General features: G+C 32.6%; 1 protein-coding gene and 1 non-coding gene across 2 annotated transcripts in view; both read left to right on the plus strand.

Annotated features, from left to right (window-relative positions):
- The window catches only part of LOC115719949 (protein ZINC INDUCED FACILITATOR-LIKE 1-like), a 32,162-nt gene extending 16,428 nt beyond the window's left edge, over nt 1-15,734 (plus strand). Inside the window, exons 15-17 of the mRNA XM_030649120.2 lie at nt 4-92; nt 393-436; nt 15,610-15,734. Of these exons, the coding sequence (XP_030504980.2) occupies nt 4-92; nt 393-436; nt 15,610-15,704 (228 nt within the window). The 3' untranslated portion in view covers nt 15,705-15,734. The remainder of the gene's footprint in view (nt 1-3; nt 93-392; nt 437-15,609) is intronic.
- On the plus strand, nt 9,751-9,857 carry LOC133035268 (small nucleolar RNA R71). The gene has a single exon (XR_009686545.1). It is a non-coding gene; the product is annotated as a small nucleolar RNA R71 (small nucleolar RNA).
- Nucleotides 15,735-20,878: the final 5,144 nt, after the last annotated feature.

Below are 20,878 nucleotides of genomic sequence, written 5' to 3' on the forward strand. Positions count from 1 at the left end.
AAGGGCCAAAGCCAAAGAGGTGCTGCAAATGGCATATCCATGGCTGCTATGTCTCTATTCAAAGCAGCTGGTCCAGCTGGTGGAGGTGTCATGTACGTATTCAATGATAAAAAAACATATAGATTGTTTTTAATGATCAGATTTTATAATCACATTGGCTATAAATATAAATTGTTATTGTTTTTTTTTTTAAAGAAAAAAATTGTTATTGTTCAATGTTCATTTTGTAATGAATAAGATTTGTTTATAGAATAAATAACTTTTATATGAGTTGTAGATTGATGGTTTATATCTTGTCAAATACTACTTCTCTTTTGGGATTCAATAACTTAATGAAGTTGAAGTTATTATACTCTATTTAATTTATTAATTTTTCATTTGATTTGTGTCAGATTTTCTTGGGCACAGAATCATCAAAGTGGATCATTTCTCCCTGGTACAACATCTGACATTATTATTATTTTTTTGATAAATGTTTTTCATATTTAAACACAAACTATAGTGTATCATTTGAGGACTGTTGATTCTTAATTCTAGTTTATACTAAAAAAAATTGTTGAGATATTATACAAATCGCCTTTAAATTATCTATCGAGCACACTGAAAAAAAAAAAAGATCAAACCAAATTATTAACAATAGCAAGGAAATGAAGCTTTGATTTTGAATTCGATAAACAAATTAAATAAATACAGTAGCACAATACGTAAAAAGAGGAACTAGTACAAAAGCATACCCTATAAATAGCCAGTGTAAAGAGTTAGTTGAAAATAGTTAGTTACAGTTAGTTGTTTAATTGAAGTCAATTAGTTTTACCACTTGTTTTGGTTGTTATTTTCTGTTATTTCCTTCTTCTTTCTTTACTCTGTAACTAACTCTGTATCTCAGTCTCTATAAATAATAATCCTCATTCAAAGCTTGCTTAACTTTTGCAAGTCTTATGATTCAGTTCTTCTCTTGAGTCCTTTTAGATTTGCATAGATAAATTCTCAGCTTACATGGTATCAAGAAACTCTTAACCAACGTCGTTAATGGATCCCTGTCACCTTGAACCTACTGCTCAACCATTATCTGCTCAAACTCCGCCAATACAGCAATGGAATCCTTTTCATAATTTTTTGAATTCGTCTCTCACAGTTCGACTGGATCGAACAAACTCTCTTCCGTGGAAATTACAAGTGATCCCCACTATCATCGATCACGACTTCGATGACATCCTCCTCACTGGAGTTTCTCCCATTCGAACGCTTGTCAATGGTGTCACGAATCCAAAATTTATAACATGGAAACGAAAAGATCAACCATTACTTAGCTGACTTCAATCTTCAATGTCAGAAATGATTATTAGATCATTAGCCCAATACAACTCCTCCTTCGATGCTTGGCATGCCCTGGAACAAAGATTTGTCAGTCAATTGAAGGAAAAACTACTTCAAATCAAATCTCAACTCTCAACAATTCGAAAAGGTAATCTTTCAATCACTGATTACTGTGGCAAAGTCAAAATTCTTGTTGATTCTTTATCTACTGCTGGTCATCCTCTTGATGAGAGTGATCTGATAATGCACATGCTCAATGGCTTGAGACCTGAGTATGATTCCATGGTTGTTCATGTCACGAGTCTTGTGGATAATCTTTCTTTGGAATCCATTCAGTCTTTATTGCTAATCCATGAGAGAAGACTTGAAAGAAAGTACAATCTTGGAGACCCCTCTTCTAATATTTCAACAAATCTCAGCATCCACAATACCCGCTCCAACTCTAGCAATGGCTATCGTTCTTATGGAAATCAAGGTCGTGGATAAATCTCTACCAATCGATCTCACGGGTGCTCTTTTGGTCGAGAAAACCCATCCATTCTATAATTACTATGTCAAGTATGCCACAAAGCAGGTCATACAATAGCCATATGCCATTACAGATTTGACAAAGGGTTTGTCACACCCAATGTCAATGAGTCTCGGGCCTATCCCGCTGAAATTGATGAGCAAGAACAACCAGAAGCATACTCTAGTTCAGCTCTACCAGAATTTGTGGATGATTATGGCTGGTATGTTGATACAGGAGCTAAAAAACAAATAACCTAGGGCATGGAACACCCCGAATCTGAAATTCCCTAATCAGCTTCTAATATCTTACATTTGGAAATGGAAAACGACTTCCCATAAGTCATGTTGGTAACTATTCTCCCCCTTCCTCTAGTTCATCTCTACATCTAAATAATATCCTTAAAGTTCATACCATCACTAAAAATCTTATTAGTGTCTCTAAGCTAACAGATGATAATAATATTTTCTTAGAATTTCACTCCAAATGTTGTTTTGTTAAGGATAAAATCACAAGGAGAGTACTACTCAAGGGGAGGCTTAAAAATGGCTTGTACATGCTGTCTTACAGTTCCTTTCCATCTTTCAATGTCAAGCTCGAGTGTCATCTTGTTACAAAGCAGTCCAAGTCAGAGTCATCTTCTATTTCTCAAAGTTCAAACTCTCAAGATCCTATAAAATCTTCCATTTACATTTTCTCTTAATGTAATAAGAGTGTTGTTAATATAACCTCTCACCCTTGTACTGATTCTTCTATAAACAAAGATGATGTTTTCAAATTTCTAATTGTTAATGACTCTGCACTTTTCTTGCTCAAAAATCTAATTTCAATCTTGGCACTCAAAACTAAAACATCCAACACCTTAAATCTTAGCTACACTCAATATTCCAAGAAATTTAAAAGAATGAAGGTTTTGTGAGGCCTACAAAAAAAGGTAAAAACCACAAACTTCCTTATTCAATCTTTGAGTCTCGAGCCTCTCGGCCTCTTGAATTGGTCCTCAGTGATTTGTGGGGATCCTCTCATACACCATTTAAGGAAGGTCATAGGTACTATATTCACTTCTTAGATGATTTTAGTAGGTACAGATGGAAATTTCCCCTATCCTCAAAATCTCAAGCCTATAACACTTTTATGCAATTCAAAACATTTGTTGAAAAGTAATTTGATCTACCCATTAAATTTGTTCAATCAGATTGGAGTGGTGAGTATAGGTCTCTAGCATCTTTTCTAACTCAACATGGAGTCCATTTCCAACATCCATGCCTTCATGACCATTAACAAAATGGTCGTGCTGAAAGAAAATATTTCCACATTACAGAAACTGGACTTACTCTATTGGCACAAGTTGGTTTATCTTTATCTTATTGGTGGCTTACCTTTCAGCATGTTGTGTATCTCATTAATAGGTTACCTACTCGAGTTCTTGGAGAAATATCTCCCTATGAATTCCTATTTTACAAGGTCCCTGACTACACAATGCTCAAGCCCTTTGGGTGCACTTGCTACTTACACTTGAGGCCATACAACAGTCATAAACTCTCAATGAGATCTGAAAAATGCATTCTAGTTGGTTATTCACTGCATCACAAGGGCTATTTATGTGAAGATCAAGTTGGCAGGGTATACATAGCAAGAAATGTGGCTTTAAATGAGGAAGATTTTCCAGCACTTCAACTTGCAACATCACAACAGGTACATTCTTCCTCAATGCACATGTCTCCTACTACATCCTTTCTTACATCTCCCCTCAATACTAATAATATTGTGCCTACTGTACATGCTTCTGAGGAAATTGCTGCACCTATGTATCTGTTACGCAAATTGTAAACAGCTATGCAAGTATACGAAATCTATTGTCGTCTTAAACTCACACAAGTGAGGTCGATCCACAGGGAATTGTTATTGAGTACCACTAAATTAAATTTATGTTTCTATTTGGTAAAATCAATAAAAATGTTGAAAAATTAAATAACTGAAAATTAGAAAGCAGGAAAATAACAATTAAAGTGTAATTAATTATGGATGAATATTTATGAATATGAATCCAGTTAGTTCAGTTTCCCAATTATTAATGTTAATTATTAATTATCTCCCTTTTGGTGATGACCGATTATCAAAATAACCCTAACTCTTCTCAAATCATTAAGGTCTTAAATCATATCATATCCATTTGCACCTCTGAAGTAAATTAACATATAACTTGCATTGAATTCAGAATTTAAAAATCACATAAGCTATGTAAATACTCTTGTTTTACATCAAAATTTATGTTTGTCCTATTAGACTATTGCTGATATTCACTTCTCAAATTTCATATTAGGACCATAAATCACATTTAAGATGGTCAGTCTAAACTATGTAATTAAAAACAAATAAGAACAAATCACGCAATATAGGGCAGAAAAACTAATAAACTCATTAACTAAATTGAAAAAAATCATCTAACCTTCATTATATCCCTAAATTGGGAATTTAGTTCATAACACTCATGTTCACATTCATAATAATTCTTAAAACATAAATTAACATAAAGAAATAAAAAGGGAAAAGAAAGAACTAGTTGGTGATCTCGCTCTAGGTCGCCATAATTGCTTCCTTTGCTGCCTCTTTTAGTTCTACGGTTAATTTCTGAGTATTGTACTTCTAAAATACGAAATCCTTATATAGAAAATAATGCAGATATGTTCGAATGGAGAAATTATAAAACTGCTCAAAATTCCCATATTTAGCCCATAGTCACAACCATCTAACGCCTAGTCGCGACCATAAGCTAATCAATATGCTTGCATGACTACCCCTCTCCGCTAATGTTAACAATCCTTGTTGGAAATTATTTTACCAGAATCTTAGATCTACTCACAAGTATGTTGATTAACACCCTAAATATGAACTTTCTAAAACGATGAAATAAACACATATAAAGTTTAGGAAACCTTACATTGGGTGCAGCGGAATATAATGACTCATTCCGTTCAGATATCTAGCCCTTGATTCCTTTCTGTAGCAGAGCATTATCAATATCTGAACCTGGATCTCTTTCTCTGAATCTTTGATGTTGAAACTCCTTCTTGCTGAAAGTCTTTCTTCACGATCTTCCTCACTATGATTGAGGTATCACTTGTTGTGTGCGGGCACTACTCTTACACTAAGAATTTTGAAATTGAAGAGGGAAGGAGAAAGAGAAGGGTCGGCCAAAGATAGGGAGAGAGAAGGCTCAGTTTTTTCTGAATTAGAAGTGTAATTTTCCTGAAGCCTTCACTATCTATTTATAGCATTCCACTAGGGTTAGGTTTGAATTATTTGGCATTAAAATAATGAAAATATCAGTTTAAAAATTCAAACCAAGTGGCCGGCCATGTACAGTAATGGGCCTTACTTGGATTTTGCAGTTTTCTCAATTCTGCATCTGATTTTCTCAAAAACGCCAATTTTCTAATTCAACCATTTAAATGCCAATTCTAACTATTTAATAACTATAAATAATTATTAAATAATATTGTCATTTATCATATTTATTAATTGAACCATACAAAGTATCATAATTAACAAATATGCCCCTATAAACTCTTTCTTTACAATTTCGCCCTTACTTAGTGAAAAATTCACAAATAGACATAGTCTAATTTGAGAATTATAATTGATTAATCAAAACCAATTATATGAGTCTTACAAGCAATATTATCTCAACTAGTGCGGGGACCATGGGTCTATATAACCGAGCTCCCAATAAGTAGATCAAGAATTTATTACTAATATTCACTAACTTATTAATTCTTCGTTGAATCCACGCATAGAACTTAGAATTGCACTCTCAGTATAATAGAATGCTCTATATGTTCCACCATATAAACGCATCATCAGTTATCCATTGTTATAATCCTAATGTGACCAATGATCCTCTATATGAATGATCTACACTGTAAAGGGATTAGATTACCGTAACACCCTACTATGTATTTTATCCTTAAAACACTTGACCCCGTATAAATGATATTTCAGCTTATGTGAAATGAGTACTCCACCATTTATGTTCGTTTGGTCAAGCTCGAAGGAGATCATCCTTTGCTTACTATTCGCCAGATAGAAGCTATAGATTCCATGTTTATGCTAGCGCTCCCACTCAATTGCACTACCGTGTTCCCAAAATGTACGGATCACCCTGACCTAAAAGTAGGCTTAACTAACAAATCAAAGAAGACAAATAGCCTTTCAAGATTGAGCCTAATCATAACAGGATTAAGAACATTTGATCTAGGATCAACTAGGCGATATTGACTTGAATAGATATTACGGTAAGTTTAATAAATCTAAGTCAAAGTTCAATATCGGTCCCTTCCGATGCATACTCCATGCATCCAACCGGAGCTTTACTTTAACCAATGCTCTGGAAAGAACATAGCACTTCTCCAAATGCAAGTAAACTCTATTGTAGATTATCATATCAGTAAAACCCTGTGTCTGATAAATCTAGGAAACTTTATTCACATAGTCATGTTTACTTTCCAATGTGTTGATAGCACAATAAACAGGATTAAGTATGTGAAAAGGGTTTCAGACGAATTCATACATTATGTACATATAATCATGAAATAAATCATGTGAACCATGCAACATTAAATGTTATTTCTGATCTATATTAATAAGTAAATCTGATAATATTGAAATGAGTTTTATTTAGGGCATAAAACCCAACAGTAATGTCATGGCTTAGGTAATAGGTACATAAAAAATCATTTAGGCTATATTATACAATAAGCACACTATAAATCATCAAGCACCCAAAATGAATTGCATATCCCGAAAGGTGCCCAAAAATTTCAATGATTGAGAATTTCATAACTACGAGTTCCAACATCATTTTTTTAAATAAATATTTTTTTTTCTTTTTTTTTCAAGAAACAAGAAATATACTTTGCTTTTTTTTTTCTTCTTCTTAGTGATGGCGGAAAACACTTTGCACTTTTTTCAAACTCTTCTCAATCACCAATTTTTGAAAAATTTTACTCACACAACTTTTCACTCGTCCAAACTTATTCCTAAGCTTATGGCAAATGTAAGGTGCATTGGGAATAAAAAAAGTGAATGGCTACATTTTAAGTTTAAATAGGTGATACAATTTAAAAAAAAAATATTTAGGCTCAACTTGGTACATTAAGGATAATCACATGAAGGTAGGCTTGAAAGGCTTAAACTGTCCAAAAAAATTGCCTAAATCATATTCTTAGCAAATATTATCAAGGATTTCACATCAAAAGAATAAATCATGCAAGTTCTACATCATTCAAGCAATCATTCCACAAAACTAAGTAAAACAATTATAATACACTTCAAACACTGAAAATCAACATCAATCTAAAAATTTTCACAAGCATCTAAATTAATCCAAAGAGTTAATGAATCGAGCACACAGTTTAAAATTTCAATCTATTCCACAAATAACAACATTAACAAAATTGATCTAGGCATAATAAATCAACTAAAATAGACAAATAAAACTAAACAACCAAAAACAAAATTAATTAAGCCCCTCCTTCAAACTTAAAATTTCACATTGTTCCCAAAGTGACTTTAAACCCAAAGAGAGAGTAGGACTTACTTGAGACCCCCATTAGTAGGGGTTCAATGGTGGTTGTTCATACGGCTGGAATCGTGGAGGATATGCCAAGTTTTTTTTTTTCATTCTGACGTGGGGCTTTTAAAGTTGATTGGGGGCCACTCGTCGCGACTCCAGCCTAAATTGTGGTTGCGACCATTGTAATGCTAAAATTTGAGCCTCTCTCGCTAGGTTCCCTAGTTGCGACCATATAATGGTCTCGGTCGCGACCATGAAAATTTGTCGCGACCGTGAACTTTCTTGGTTGCGGACTCTTTGAACTGAGGAAAAATTTCCTGAACTTTTCTGTAACTTCTGGTGTTGCAACCATGAAATTGGTCGCGACTAGACTGTTTGTTGGTCACGACCACTGTAGTGATCGACTGATTTTTCTTCATGTTTTTTTGCATGCTTTCCGCTGTTTGTGTATTGCAGAAGAAAAGATACTAAAACAAATTAAAGACGAAATAAAAATAAAACCACAAATGTCTCAAATTGACTAAAAATAACTGTAAAACTTGGGGTGCCTCCCAAGAATATTGTCGTTAATATCATATAGCTGGATGTTCATTTCCTCTTTAAAACTTTATCTGGGATAAAGTCCACCTCTTGCATCCATCAGAGCCCTTGTACCGAATGAAGAAAACTATCCGCCCGTGTTGCTTATGTCGAAGCTATCCAAAAGATGAGACTCACCTTCACAATTTTCACACATGAATCTTTTTATACGTCGTCCAATAGTGCGAAATTGTTCTGTGCGCTTCCCTTTCTTCTTTTTAACAACTACTTCTTCTTGACCCTCCTTTATAACTTCCACTCTACAACAAGTGGGAATTTTAGTTGCGGCAAAGATATTAATAGTCATTTCCTCATTTTGAACTCGCAACCTTAACTCCCCCTTTTGAACATCAGTTAAAGCTCTCCCCATGGCCAAGAATGGTCTTCCCAAAATGATGGGAATATTTTCATCTTCTTCCATGTTAAGAATTAAGAAATCAGTAGGAAGAATGAATTTACCAATCTTTACCAAGAGGTCTTCAATTATACCCCAAGAGTGAGTAATGGATCGGTCTGCCATTTGTAAGATATTGTTGTAGGATGATCTTCTCTCGCTTTAGCCTTTGAAAAATTGATAGAGGCATTAGATTTATACTTTCCCCCAAGTCACATTGAGCCCTTGTCTCAACTGAACCCCCTATCGAGCAAGGAATATTGAAACTACCCGAATCTTTAGCTTGGACGGTAGTTTCTTCTTCAATATTGCACTGCACTCTTCAGTAAGTGCCACTGTCTCATATTCCTCCAACTTCTTTTTCTTTACTAAAATCTCCTTCATAAATTTAAGGTAAGTCGGCATCTGCTCCAAAGCTTCCGCAAACGGGACGTTGATGTGCAGCTTCTTGAATACTTCCAAAAATTTAAAAAATTGCTTGTCCATGTTATTCTTCCAGAGCCTCTGCGGATAAGGAATTTTGACATGGTGCTCGATGTTGATAGGTGGTGACACTTCTTTTGATGTAAGACCCTCAGTAGTCTTCGTCTTCTTTTCTTCTGGTGTCGGTGCCTGTTGATCCTGAACTACTTCTTCCACTTGTTGTTTCTCACTAGGCCCCTCATACTTCTTCCCACTTCTCAAAGTAATTGCTTGACACTGCTCCTTATCCCTTACCTCACTACTACTAGGTGAATTTTTAAGCTTGTTTTGCCACTTGAGTAGCCAACTATCCCATTTGAGTTTCTAAATTTTTAATCGAGGCTTTAGTCTCCATCATGAATTGGAGCAATAAATCAGCTTGGATATTTGAGCCTCCACTAGAACTTGGTTGTTGGCTTTGCTGGGGATAAATTCTTTGTTGGTAGAAGCCTTGTTGCTATTGATTTGAAGTCTGTCCTTGATAGTTCTTACGATGACTCCCTTCTTAGTTGCACCCATAGTTATTGTTCTCAGAATAGTTTCCAATGGCTTTAGCTTGATCCATTGGCAAACTGTTCACATCCATTGGGCAGGTTCATATGTGTGAGGCCCCCCACAAAGCTCACAAGTAACTTGAGCCTATTTTACCTGAGCAGTCATCAACTTAGTCAAGGCTTCCACTTGGGCTATCAACTTAGTGATGGCATCAACTTTGTGCGTACCCGCAACTTTCTTTAATTGGCTTCTCTCAGTTGGCCATTGTTGGTTATTCATGGCCATCTCTTCAAGCAAGTCATACGACTCATTCGCACTTTTTCTCATAAAAGCCCCACCAACCGCCGTTTGCATCTTATGATTATTCGGGTATTGCCAACCAACCCATTGTAGAAATTATGGACCAACATCCACTTCTCGATCCCATGATGTGGACACTTTCTAATGAGATCCATGAATCTCTCCCAAGCCTCATAAAGAGATTCATTGTCAAGCTGACAAAAATTATTAATCTCTCTTCCCAGCCTGACAACTTTAACTAGAGGAAAGAACTTGGATAAGAACTTCATTGCCAAGTCAGTCCATGTATCAATAGAGTTAGGTGGCAAAGACACCAACCAAATTTTAGCTCACTCCCTCAACGAGAATGGGAACAGTCTCAAGCGGATGGCGTCATCACTAACTTCGTTCACCTTAAATGTTTGACATAACTCCACGAAGTTAGATAGATCCAGGTTTGGATCTTCTGAGGGTAGTCCACCAAACTGGACTGAAGATTGCACCATTTGGAGTATGGTTGGCTTTATCTCAAAATTATTGGCTTCTACGACGGGTGATCTTATATAAGACTGAACCCCCGTCAATGTTGGAAGAACATAGTCCCTCAAACTACGGTCAGGTGGATTACGATCGTTTGCTTGGTCTTCTATGTCACCTCCATTGTTACTGTTGTTGCTGCCATTACTATTGTCAGCCATAAATACTTCTAGTTCAGTCCTCACTGCACTTCTTTCTTGCCTCTTGTTTCTTTTATTTCTTCTATAGATCTTCTCAATTTCAGGATCAACAAGCACTATTACACTTTTTACTTGACGTCGCATACACTCCCAATACCTGAAATAGAGTAAGAAAAATTGAAAAGAAATAGGTTAACAATAAGCAAAAATAATTAACCAAAGTAGAATTTAATATAATTATTGTAATATCAATATTTACTCGATTCTCCAATAACAGTGCTAAAAACTTGTTACGTAAATTGTAAACAACTACGCAAGTATACATAATCCATTAAAATTTTAAACTCACATAGGTGAGGTCGATCCACATGGAATGTTATTGAGTACCACTAAATTAGATTTATGTTTCTATTTGGTAAAATTGATAAAAATGTTGAATAATTTAATAACTAAAAATTGAAAAACAGAAAAATAACAATAAAACTATAATTAATTATGGATAAATGTTTAGGAATATGAATCCTATTAGTTCAGTTTCCTAATTGTTAATGTTAATTATTAATTCTCTCCCTTTTGGTGACGATAGCCTATCAAAATAACCCTAACTCTTCTCAGATCATTAAGGTCTTAAATCATATCATACCTACTTACATCTCTGAAGTAAATTAACATATAACTTGCATTAAATTTAGAATTTAAAAATCACATAAGCTATGTAAATAGTCTCATTTTACATCAAAACTTATGTTTGTCCTATTAGAGCATTCCTAATATTTACTTCTCAGATTTCATATTAAGATCATAAATCACATTTAAGATGGTCAGTCTAAAATATGTAATTAAAAACAAATAAGAACAAGTTACACAATATAGGAAAGATTTTAAAACTAATAATTGCATTAATTAAATTGAAGAAACATCATCTAACATTCATCATATCCCTAAATTGAGAATTTAGTTCATAACACTCAAGTTCACATCCATAATAATTCTTGAAACAGAAATTAACATAAAGAAATAAAAAGGGAAAAGAAAGAACTAGTTGGTGATCTCACTCCAGGTCACCACAATTGCTTCCTTTGTTGCCTCTGTTAGTTCTAGGGTTCAATTTCTGAGTATTTTGCTTCTAAAACACAAAACCCTTATATAGAAAATAATGCAGATATCTTTGAATGGCGAAATTACAAACTACCCAAAAATCTCATCTTTAGCCCATAGCCGCGACTACCTAAAGCCTAGTCGCGGCCATAGGTTAATCTCAAAAAATAAGCTTTTTGCCTAAACTCCATAGTCGCGACCACATAATTCATCGCGACCATGAAAGACCTAGTCGCGACTAGCTTAATTTCTCGCTTCAATATCTCTCAGTAAAATATACATAACTTTCACATACATACTCCAAACGAGATGATTCAAAAAGCTTAGAAAGAGGAAAAAGATATCTAAAACTTCTATGTTTTCACTTTTTCCAAAATAGGAACCAAACATAATCAAATTTAGGCTTAAACTTTCAACTTTATTTTCTTGTAAAATTTTCTCTATTTTATAGATCGTTATTTTTTTTAAAATTTGATTAATTTATCCATTCGAAGTGTGAAACCCGAAACCAAAGAAAACAATAGTAATTCCATTTCAAAAATAATAATAAAGAAGAAAAACAACTATAAAAAGTGACCCAAAACTTAAGATAAAAATAGCCTAACAGTCTCGCTCTGTTACTATGTTAGCTTCTACACCTGAAATGCCACAAACACATTGTGCTAGTGTTAGTTACCTTAATGACACCACAACAGGTACTGTTGCTTTAAACAAGAGTTTCAATCTTCCTAGCTCAGTTTCTAGAGTAAACCCTTGTACTCCTCAAACTACTTCAGGGAACAATATCTCTCCTATACCACCACAATCTATCCCTGCACCAATCACTGAATCAAATATCTCTGCCTGTACCAAAATCATCACACACAAATAGCTAAAATTCCTCATCTATTGCAGCAAATAAACATATCATCCAAACCAGATCAAAATCTAGTATCCATAAACCAAAAGCCTATGCTTCCACACTACATCCTGTCCCTGAATCTACCCTACCAAAAGAACCTACCACCTTAAAACAAGCTCTTGTTGATCCTCTCTGGTTTACTTCAATGCAGAAAGAAATTTTTTCCCTTAAGAAAAACAACACATGATCTCTAGTACCTTATGAACCAGACTTGCATCTTGTGAGAAATAAATGGGTTCACAGAATATTATTGAATGTTGATAGCTCAATTGACAAATTTAGTCTAGGCTAGTGGCAAAAGGTTACTCTCAAACACCAGAGATAAACTATACAGAAACTTTTAGTCATGTGGTTAAGCCAACAAATGTGAGGGCCTTATTGACTTTGGCAGTAACAATTGGACAATCCCTCAGCTTGATGTCTCAAATGCTTTTCTCAATGGAACACTACAATAGTCTGTTTTTATGACTCAACCACTAGGATTTGTGGATCCCAATTATCCTACACATGTATGTAAATTACACAAGGCTATTTATGGCCTAAAATAAGCTTTTAGAGCTTGGAATGAAAAGCTCAAATCCACTCTCTGCAACAAAGGGCTCACAAGCTCAGGAGCTGATAATTCTCTCTTCATTTCAGGTTCTAGTGACAACCAAATTCTTTTTCTTGTATATATTAATGACATATTGGTCATAGGTCCTAAGAATTTAGTGTCCAAACTCATTTAAGATCTGAATGATGAGTTTGATGTGAAGGACATGAGTCCTCTTCATTATTTTTTGGGAGTGGAAGTCAAGAGAACTCAAGCTGGAATGCACCTGTCATAGTCCAAATATATAGCAAAATAAAAATAGATGGATCAAAACCAAGTCCTCGCCCCACAAGCTCAGCCCACAAGTTGTCTCTGGCCATTGGTGATCAATTTCCAAATCTAACATTATATAGAAATACTTTGGGAGCTCTACAGTATCTTGCCCTTACTAGACTAGATGTAGATTTCATTGTCAATAAATTAAGTCAATTCATACATACTCCAACTATAACACATTTGGATGCATGTAAACGATTGTTAATATGTTTTAAAGGTACAGTTAATGAGGGTTTGTTCATACAACTAACTACTAGATTAGATCTACAAGCATACTCGAATGCTGATTGGGTAACTTCTCTTGATGATAGAAAATCTACTGGTGGTTATGCAGTATTTTTAGGTGGTAATATGATATCTTAGTTTGCAAAGAAGAAACAAGTAGTTGCTCAATCAAGCACTGAAAGTGAATTTCGTGCTATGACTAATGTTGTTGATGAGGTGAATTAGATATGTTATCTACTTAAAAAAATTCAAGTCTCTCTTCCAGTCTGCCAAATTATTTGGATTGGAAATCAAAGTGCAGCCTCACTTGCAGCTAATCCATCATTATACACACGTTCTAAACATATTGAAATCGATCAACACTTTATTAGAGATTGAAAAACCGTGTTTTTGCAAATGTCAGTTGTATATAAGAAAATATAAAAACTGTAAGCGTTTGCAGCAGCAGAAAGTAATTCTGCTACAGCAAAACTGAACAGGCAGAATATAAAATATTTGCAGAAAAATAAATAACTTGACACAAGAGATTTATACGTGGTATCAGTGTTCTCCCGAACACTCCTAGTCCACGGGGCCACGCCCAGAGAATGAAATCAATTAATAAAGTATCAAAATTACAAAGACAATTGACTTAAACAAGTTTAGACTCCCTCTAAAGTATTGCCGCAATCCTTTGTAATCCACTTTATGAATCTGACTTCTTGAAACACCTTCAAGCCCGAACTCCCTTCGTCTTTGAAGTGTGAGTGCTTACTTCCTCCCGAAGTAAGGCTTCAACAAGTCTTCTCCCGAAGACCAAGTGCTTACTTCCTCCCGAAGTAAGGCTTTATCAAGTCTTCTCCCGAAGACCAATCTCTTGTTCAGTCAAGTAGTTCTTCACAACCTCTAGGATAGAGTAAGAACAGAAATAGAACAACTAGAACCTAGATGAACAACTAGGCTCTCACAAAACAAAGAAACACTTTCTTCTCTCAAAAGATAAATGTAAAAAATGAATAATGGAAGAGGTGAATTCGAATGGTTGCTCTCTAGGCTCTATTTATAGAACATAGAAACCAAAGAGGCAACCACAAGTTCGAATCTACAGCTGTACAAAAACTTTCCTAAGAAAACACGATCTGCTACATCAGAATCGGATGCTGACGCAGCAGATCACACCAGAATCGGGAAACTTGCTAAAATCGGGTCTGATCTTCTATCAATGCTTGATTCCTGCCAAAAACAGATTAGATATTCTGATTGTATCAAGATACAAACGAAATCAATAAAGAAAAGGCAATAAACAAAGTTTCCCTAAAAAAGACAACTTTCCAAAAGAGAATTTCTTCTCTTTTAAGAAGTTTTCAACAAAGGAAAGTTCAGCTGAAAGTGCAACTTTCCTAACAAGGAAAAGAGCAACTACAATCCTAATTTATAAGGCAAGAAATCGAATATGAATGCACAACAATCTTACCATAAAAGGAAAAATTATTTTGTCAACTAACTTGCCAAAAAAGGACTTTACAGAGATCAACTATTGGCCAAGACATTGGAGGTTCTATATGTACCTTCTGTTGATCAAACTGCTGATCTATTCACCAAGTGTCTCTCCATGGATCATTTTCACTATCTCAAAGACAAGCTTAAAGTTTGTTCCTCACTATTTTGCTTGAGAGGGAATGATAACCAGTGTAAAGAGTTAGTTGAAAACAATTAGTTGCAGTTAGTTGTTTAGGTGAAGTCAGTTAGTTTTGCCACTTATTTTGGCTGTTATTTTTTGTTATTTCTTTCTTGTTTCTTCACTCTGTAACTAACTCTCTATAAATAATAATCTTCATTCAAGACTTTCTCAACTTTTGTAAGTCTTGTGATTGAGTTCTTCTCTTGAGTCCTTTTATATTTCTATAGATAAGTTCTCAATTTATATATATATATATATATACAATGAGAAAGACTAACTAGCCTTCTAAAGAACTAGTAATTTATGACTCAAAATTTTATTTTATATACATGAGACCTACTTATTAAAAATATATTTTGAGCTTTGTCTCTTCGTTATAATATTAAAATCGAGTTTTTCGATTTTGTGAAACTAAATTCAATAAAGATGATTTAGACTAAAGGTGTTCTTAAATGCTAATGCTAATGCAAAGACATGTAAAAGTATTTCATATAAGTTATTTTTTCAATAGTATTTTAACTCTCTTTTCTGTCAAGCTTACAAGCTTACATTAATGATGTTTTTGTTGCAGGTGATCAGATAGTTTTCTTCATTCTAAATGTTATAGAGTTTATTGCACTTATAATGACCTTCGTACCTTTTCTAGCTTTGGATGATGCAATTTAAGTGTAGTAAAACTATTTTAACCTTTTGATCATGAACAACTTATTTATTTAGAAGTTCTCTCTCTTCTTTTTATAGAATTTTAAGTCTTTTTTTCAAGAGGAATTTTTAGTCTTTTTAATTTATTTGACATTATTGTATTATGAATGAACTTTTAACTAAATAAACTTATTGTTATTATTATTATTATCATTATAGATTTAATTACATCAAACTATACATTTATCTATTATGAAAATTCTATTATGGGATTAAAATTAATAGTTGCTAAGTGTATAATAAAAATCTCACAAATCAGTCATTTAAATAATGTGTGACAAAACACACATTTATGATTATTTTAAAACACACATTTATGATAATTTTATTTGTTTTTAGCAAAGAATGTGGACCCTTGAATAAAAGTAAAAAATGATGTAGAACACAAATCTTATGATTAGTTTATAGCACACATTTATAATAATTTTATTTATTTTTAGGAAAGAATATGGTCCTTGAATAAAAGTAAAGATATAAAATAATTCAATTGCCATGAGTGATTATCAAGCTAACTTTGAGGTAAGTTGAGCAAAGAGTGGGTCTTTGGGCTCCTTAACACTATCCCTAAATCTTTACAAAAAAAAAAAAAAAAAAAAAAAAAAAAAAGAAACTACTCTTGAAATTTTGACAAAATATAATAATATTCATGTTTGATGTATGGGATTGGATTGAATTATCCAATTCTATGTTTGGACAAAATTTGACTATAAGGGGCATTGGATAATACTATTTCTTTACTAATTTTATCTTCTTAAGTAGGAACTATTTTATCACACAAAATAGAGAGATTAATATAGTCTCATCTTTTTTTTTTTATTTAAAAAAACACATCTCATATGTATTTTAACTTTGAAATATAATTTTAATATAGTAAATTATATATAATATACAATTTATAAATTTTTAAATGATCAATGACTATTTAATGACATGTGTAAATTTGAATAAAAAATTAATAATAATTATTTTAAAATAATCATTTTTAATAGAATATGTGAATTTAAATTAAATATTAAATATAAGAATGATTTATTTTTTAAAATAAAAGAATCAAAATATTTTATTTTATACTATTTTTTTTTCAAAATTATTATTTTATGAATTTATTTTGTTTCATTTATAAAAATATGTATTAAATAGAATATCTAATATTACATATTAATTTTTATTTAATAAAAGTATAATTATAATGATCACATACTTAAAATATCGATTAATTAGTTGACAAATAGTATTAATTAATTATATTATGTGATGTGGGTCCTATTTTTAAGAAATAGGCATTTGAATTATATGTTGGGTTTTACGCCCTAAATAAAACTCATTTCAATATAATCAGATTTACTAATTAATAAAGATCAGAAATCATTCTATGTTGCATGGTTCACATGATTTATTTCATGATTATATTTAATGTATAAATTCTATTAAGTTCAGATCATATATAGAAATATGTATATATTTGTTCATAATTATAGTTTCATCAGCACAGTGGAATATAATCATGATTATATGTTCAAAATTTTAATCCCCATGATTTGTCAATTCACTGGATTTAGACTGGCATGATAATCAGTGATAATGTATATTTACACCATGAATAAGTGTTATGTACTTTCTAGAGTATTGACAATGTTTATCAGTATCGGATGTATGGAGTATACATTGGAAGGGACCGATATTAATCTTAGACAAGATATCATAAACTTACTGTTATATCTTTTTAAGTCAATATCAATGGTTGACCTTAGGTCTATGGATCTTAATCTTGATATGGTTAGGTTTAACTTAGTTGTATTATTTATGTTCTTCAAGTTGTTCGTGAAAGCTAACTTATGGTTATGGTGGATATTTACATCTTGGGAACATGGTAGTTCAATTGAGTGGGAGCGCTGATCATTGATATGAAATCTATAGCTTCTATAAGTATTTAGAAGTGAAACGATAATTTCCTTCAAGCTTGGTTGAATAGAGATAAATGATTGAGGTCTCATTTCAATAATTATATTAGTTTGCTAAAATATCATTTATAGGTAGCTAAGTGTTTTAAGAATAAAATACATTGAAGACTAGAACGGTAAATTTGTCCCTATTCAGTGTAGATCATCTATAGAGAACCTTTGACTATTAGGATTATAACAATGCATAATCATAATATATCTATATCGTGGTACATATAGAATATTTTATATAATTGAGAGTATTATTCAATTCCAAATCTATAGTGGCGCAAGGCGAAATTAATAAGTTGAGGATTTACTTGGTGAATTCTAGATCTACTTATTGAAAGCTCGGTTATATAGGTCCATGGTTCCCTCACTAGTTGAGATTATACTGCTTGCAGACCCAGTTAATTGATTTTAATTAATCAATTATAATTCTAAAATTAGACTATGTCTTATTTAAGAATTTTCACTAAGCAATGGCTTAATTGTGAAGAAAAGAAGTTTTAGGGTCAATTTGTTAATTAAGAGACTTTGTATGGTCTAATTAATAAATTATATAAGTTACAATTTTATTTGATAATTAATTATAATTATTAAATAAATAGTTTTGGCATTTATAGGATTGAATTGGAAAATATGGTATTATTGAAAAGAAAAATAAGTGGTTGAAAAGTGGCAAAATTCTAACTAGAAACCGATCCATCGAGTGTACCGCTCTAGAAGTAATTTTTGCCCAATATTTTTTTTTTTTAGTCCATATAATTCAGCCATCAACCCTAGTTGAAACACTATAAAAGGAACATGATGCTCTCACTCATCCACTTGATGCCTTCAACCAAATCAAACCTAGTTTTCTATGCCAAACAACTAGTAGATGAGAGAGTTTCTTCTTTAGTGATTTCAGCCTCCTTCATTGTTCTTCCATATTCGAAACCCATAGTGAAAGAGTGCCATCCCCACACATAGCAAGTCAAGTACTCAATCATAGTGAGTAAAAGACAAAGTGGTAACCAAACCCGAAGGAGAGAAAGAGATCCAAGTTCGAGATGCTTGATAATGCTTTGCTACAAAAAGGAATCAAAGGGCTAGAGATCTTGAATCGGAAGGAGTCATTATATTCCGCCGGAATCAATGTAAGGTTTTCTAAACCCTTATGTGTTTATTTCATTATTTTAGAGAATTCATATCTATAATGTTAATCAACATACTTATTAGTAAATCTAGATCTTGGTAAAATATTCCAGTAACACCGTCACTTATCAACCAAGCACTCCATTTTTATCTATTTATTTGCAATCTAGAATATTATCACTGTGGAAGTGGATCAATATGTTGGGAATTGAACATGTGATGTGTCTTCCTTGGTAAAAACTTGTAAGGGTTTATGCCCCTGAAGAGAATGTGAAGATATTTTTAATTATTAATAAGAGTTGAATACTTTGATATATGCGGGAATGTTAAATAATCATGATATTTAATAGTTGAATAATTTATATATATAAATATAAAAAAAATTCGTATTCATACATGAGAGGTTATGACTTGTAGTTATATGGAGAATTTAAGATCACCTTAATACCATGAATAAAACAATCAGCAACATATTAAAGTTTAGGAATCTTTAATCAATAGTTGCTAGTATGGCTCATTGATGCACGGTCGTTATTCGATGCACGTAATCTCAATTTGGATTACTAAGGTAGTATATGATATCTAAGTGAAGGTGTTGTATATAATAGAGATTATATATGACGAAGGTACCGATATGAATAAAATTGTCTTTATCAAACTTACTTCATTCTTACTTTATAAAGACACTAATTCATATCATAATAATGATCAATAGTAACATCGAGGAGGTATAAATCTGGTGAAAGTAATCATGAAATCACTTTCATTATTATTCAAGTTTCTTTTGATTCACTCGTTAAAGTTTCTCGCAGAAAATGATTCTTACAACTTCGTTTTTGGGAGTCTAATAATGTGAATGGTTGGGAACATGATCTACAACTATGGATTCCTAACAGGATGCGAATGTTGCTTTCCTTGTAAGTGTTAATTACTGGAACTGAAAAGTTGTGCACAAATTTAAATTGGATCTAAAGTGTATACTTTCTCACTAGTTTGATCGGTACTAAAGGGATAAAGAAGTAATTAGAAGGGTAAAACAATAATTTGACCAAAACTAATTACGAAATGACATAAGGAAGAGGCTTATCACCGCAATTGATTATATCAATAGGACACTCGCAGTGAAACTTCGGTAAATATAATTATATAATTAATAAGAGTTCAATTCTATATTTATGAGTGGAGTAATCATGTGAATTAATAAACGAGGATTATTTGATTGATGAGATTCAATAAATAAATCCAATTTAGTGAGCTAACTATATGGGCTTAAGGGTTGAATTATATGGATTAAAAAAAAAGAATAAAAAAATTGGGCAAAATTCACATACACTCCTAGCTGTACACTTTATGTGAGCCAATTACTAGTTACAATTTTGCCACTTTTTTTCAACCAATTATTCTTCTTTTCAATAATACTATATTTTCCAATTCAAACCTATAAATGCCAAAACTATTTATTTAATAATTATAATATTAATTAATTTTAAATAAAATTGTCATTTATATGTAATTTATTAATTAGACCATACAAAGTTTCTTAATTAACAAATTGACCACTGAAAACCTCTTTACCACCTATAACATACAATTAAGCCATTACTTAGTGAAAATTCATAAATAAGACATAGTCTAATTGTTAGAATTATAATTGATTAATTAAAATCAATTCACCGGGTCTGCAAACGTATTATCTCAACTAAGTGAGGGGTAACCATGGGCCTATATGAGCGAGCTTCTAATAAGCAAATCTAGAATTTACCAAGTAAATTCCCAGCAACTTATTAATTCCTCGTTGAACCCAATTATAGAACTTGGAATTGCTACTTCTCGGTTATATAGAATGCTCTATATGTACCACGATGCATAGATACGTTATGATTATCCATTGTTACAATCCTAATAGTCAAGGATCCTCTATAGATGATCTACATTGAATAAAGGGACAAATTTACCGTTCTACCCTTCAATGTATTTTATCCTTCAAAAGCTACCTATAAATGATATTTTCAATAAACTAATATAATTACTGAAATGAGATCTCAATCATTTATCTCTATT

This window comes from Cannabis sativa, chromosome 2 (genome assembly GCF_029168945.1).
Source record: "Cannabis sativa cultivar Pink pepper isolate KNU-18-1 chromosome 2, ASM2916894v1, whole genome shotgun sequence".
Lineage (NCBI taxonomy): Eukaryota > Viridiplantae > Streptophyta > Magnoliopsida > Rosales > Cannabaceae > Cannabis > Cannabis sativa.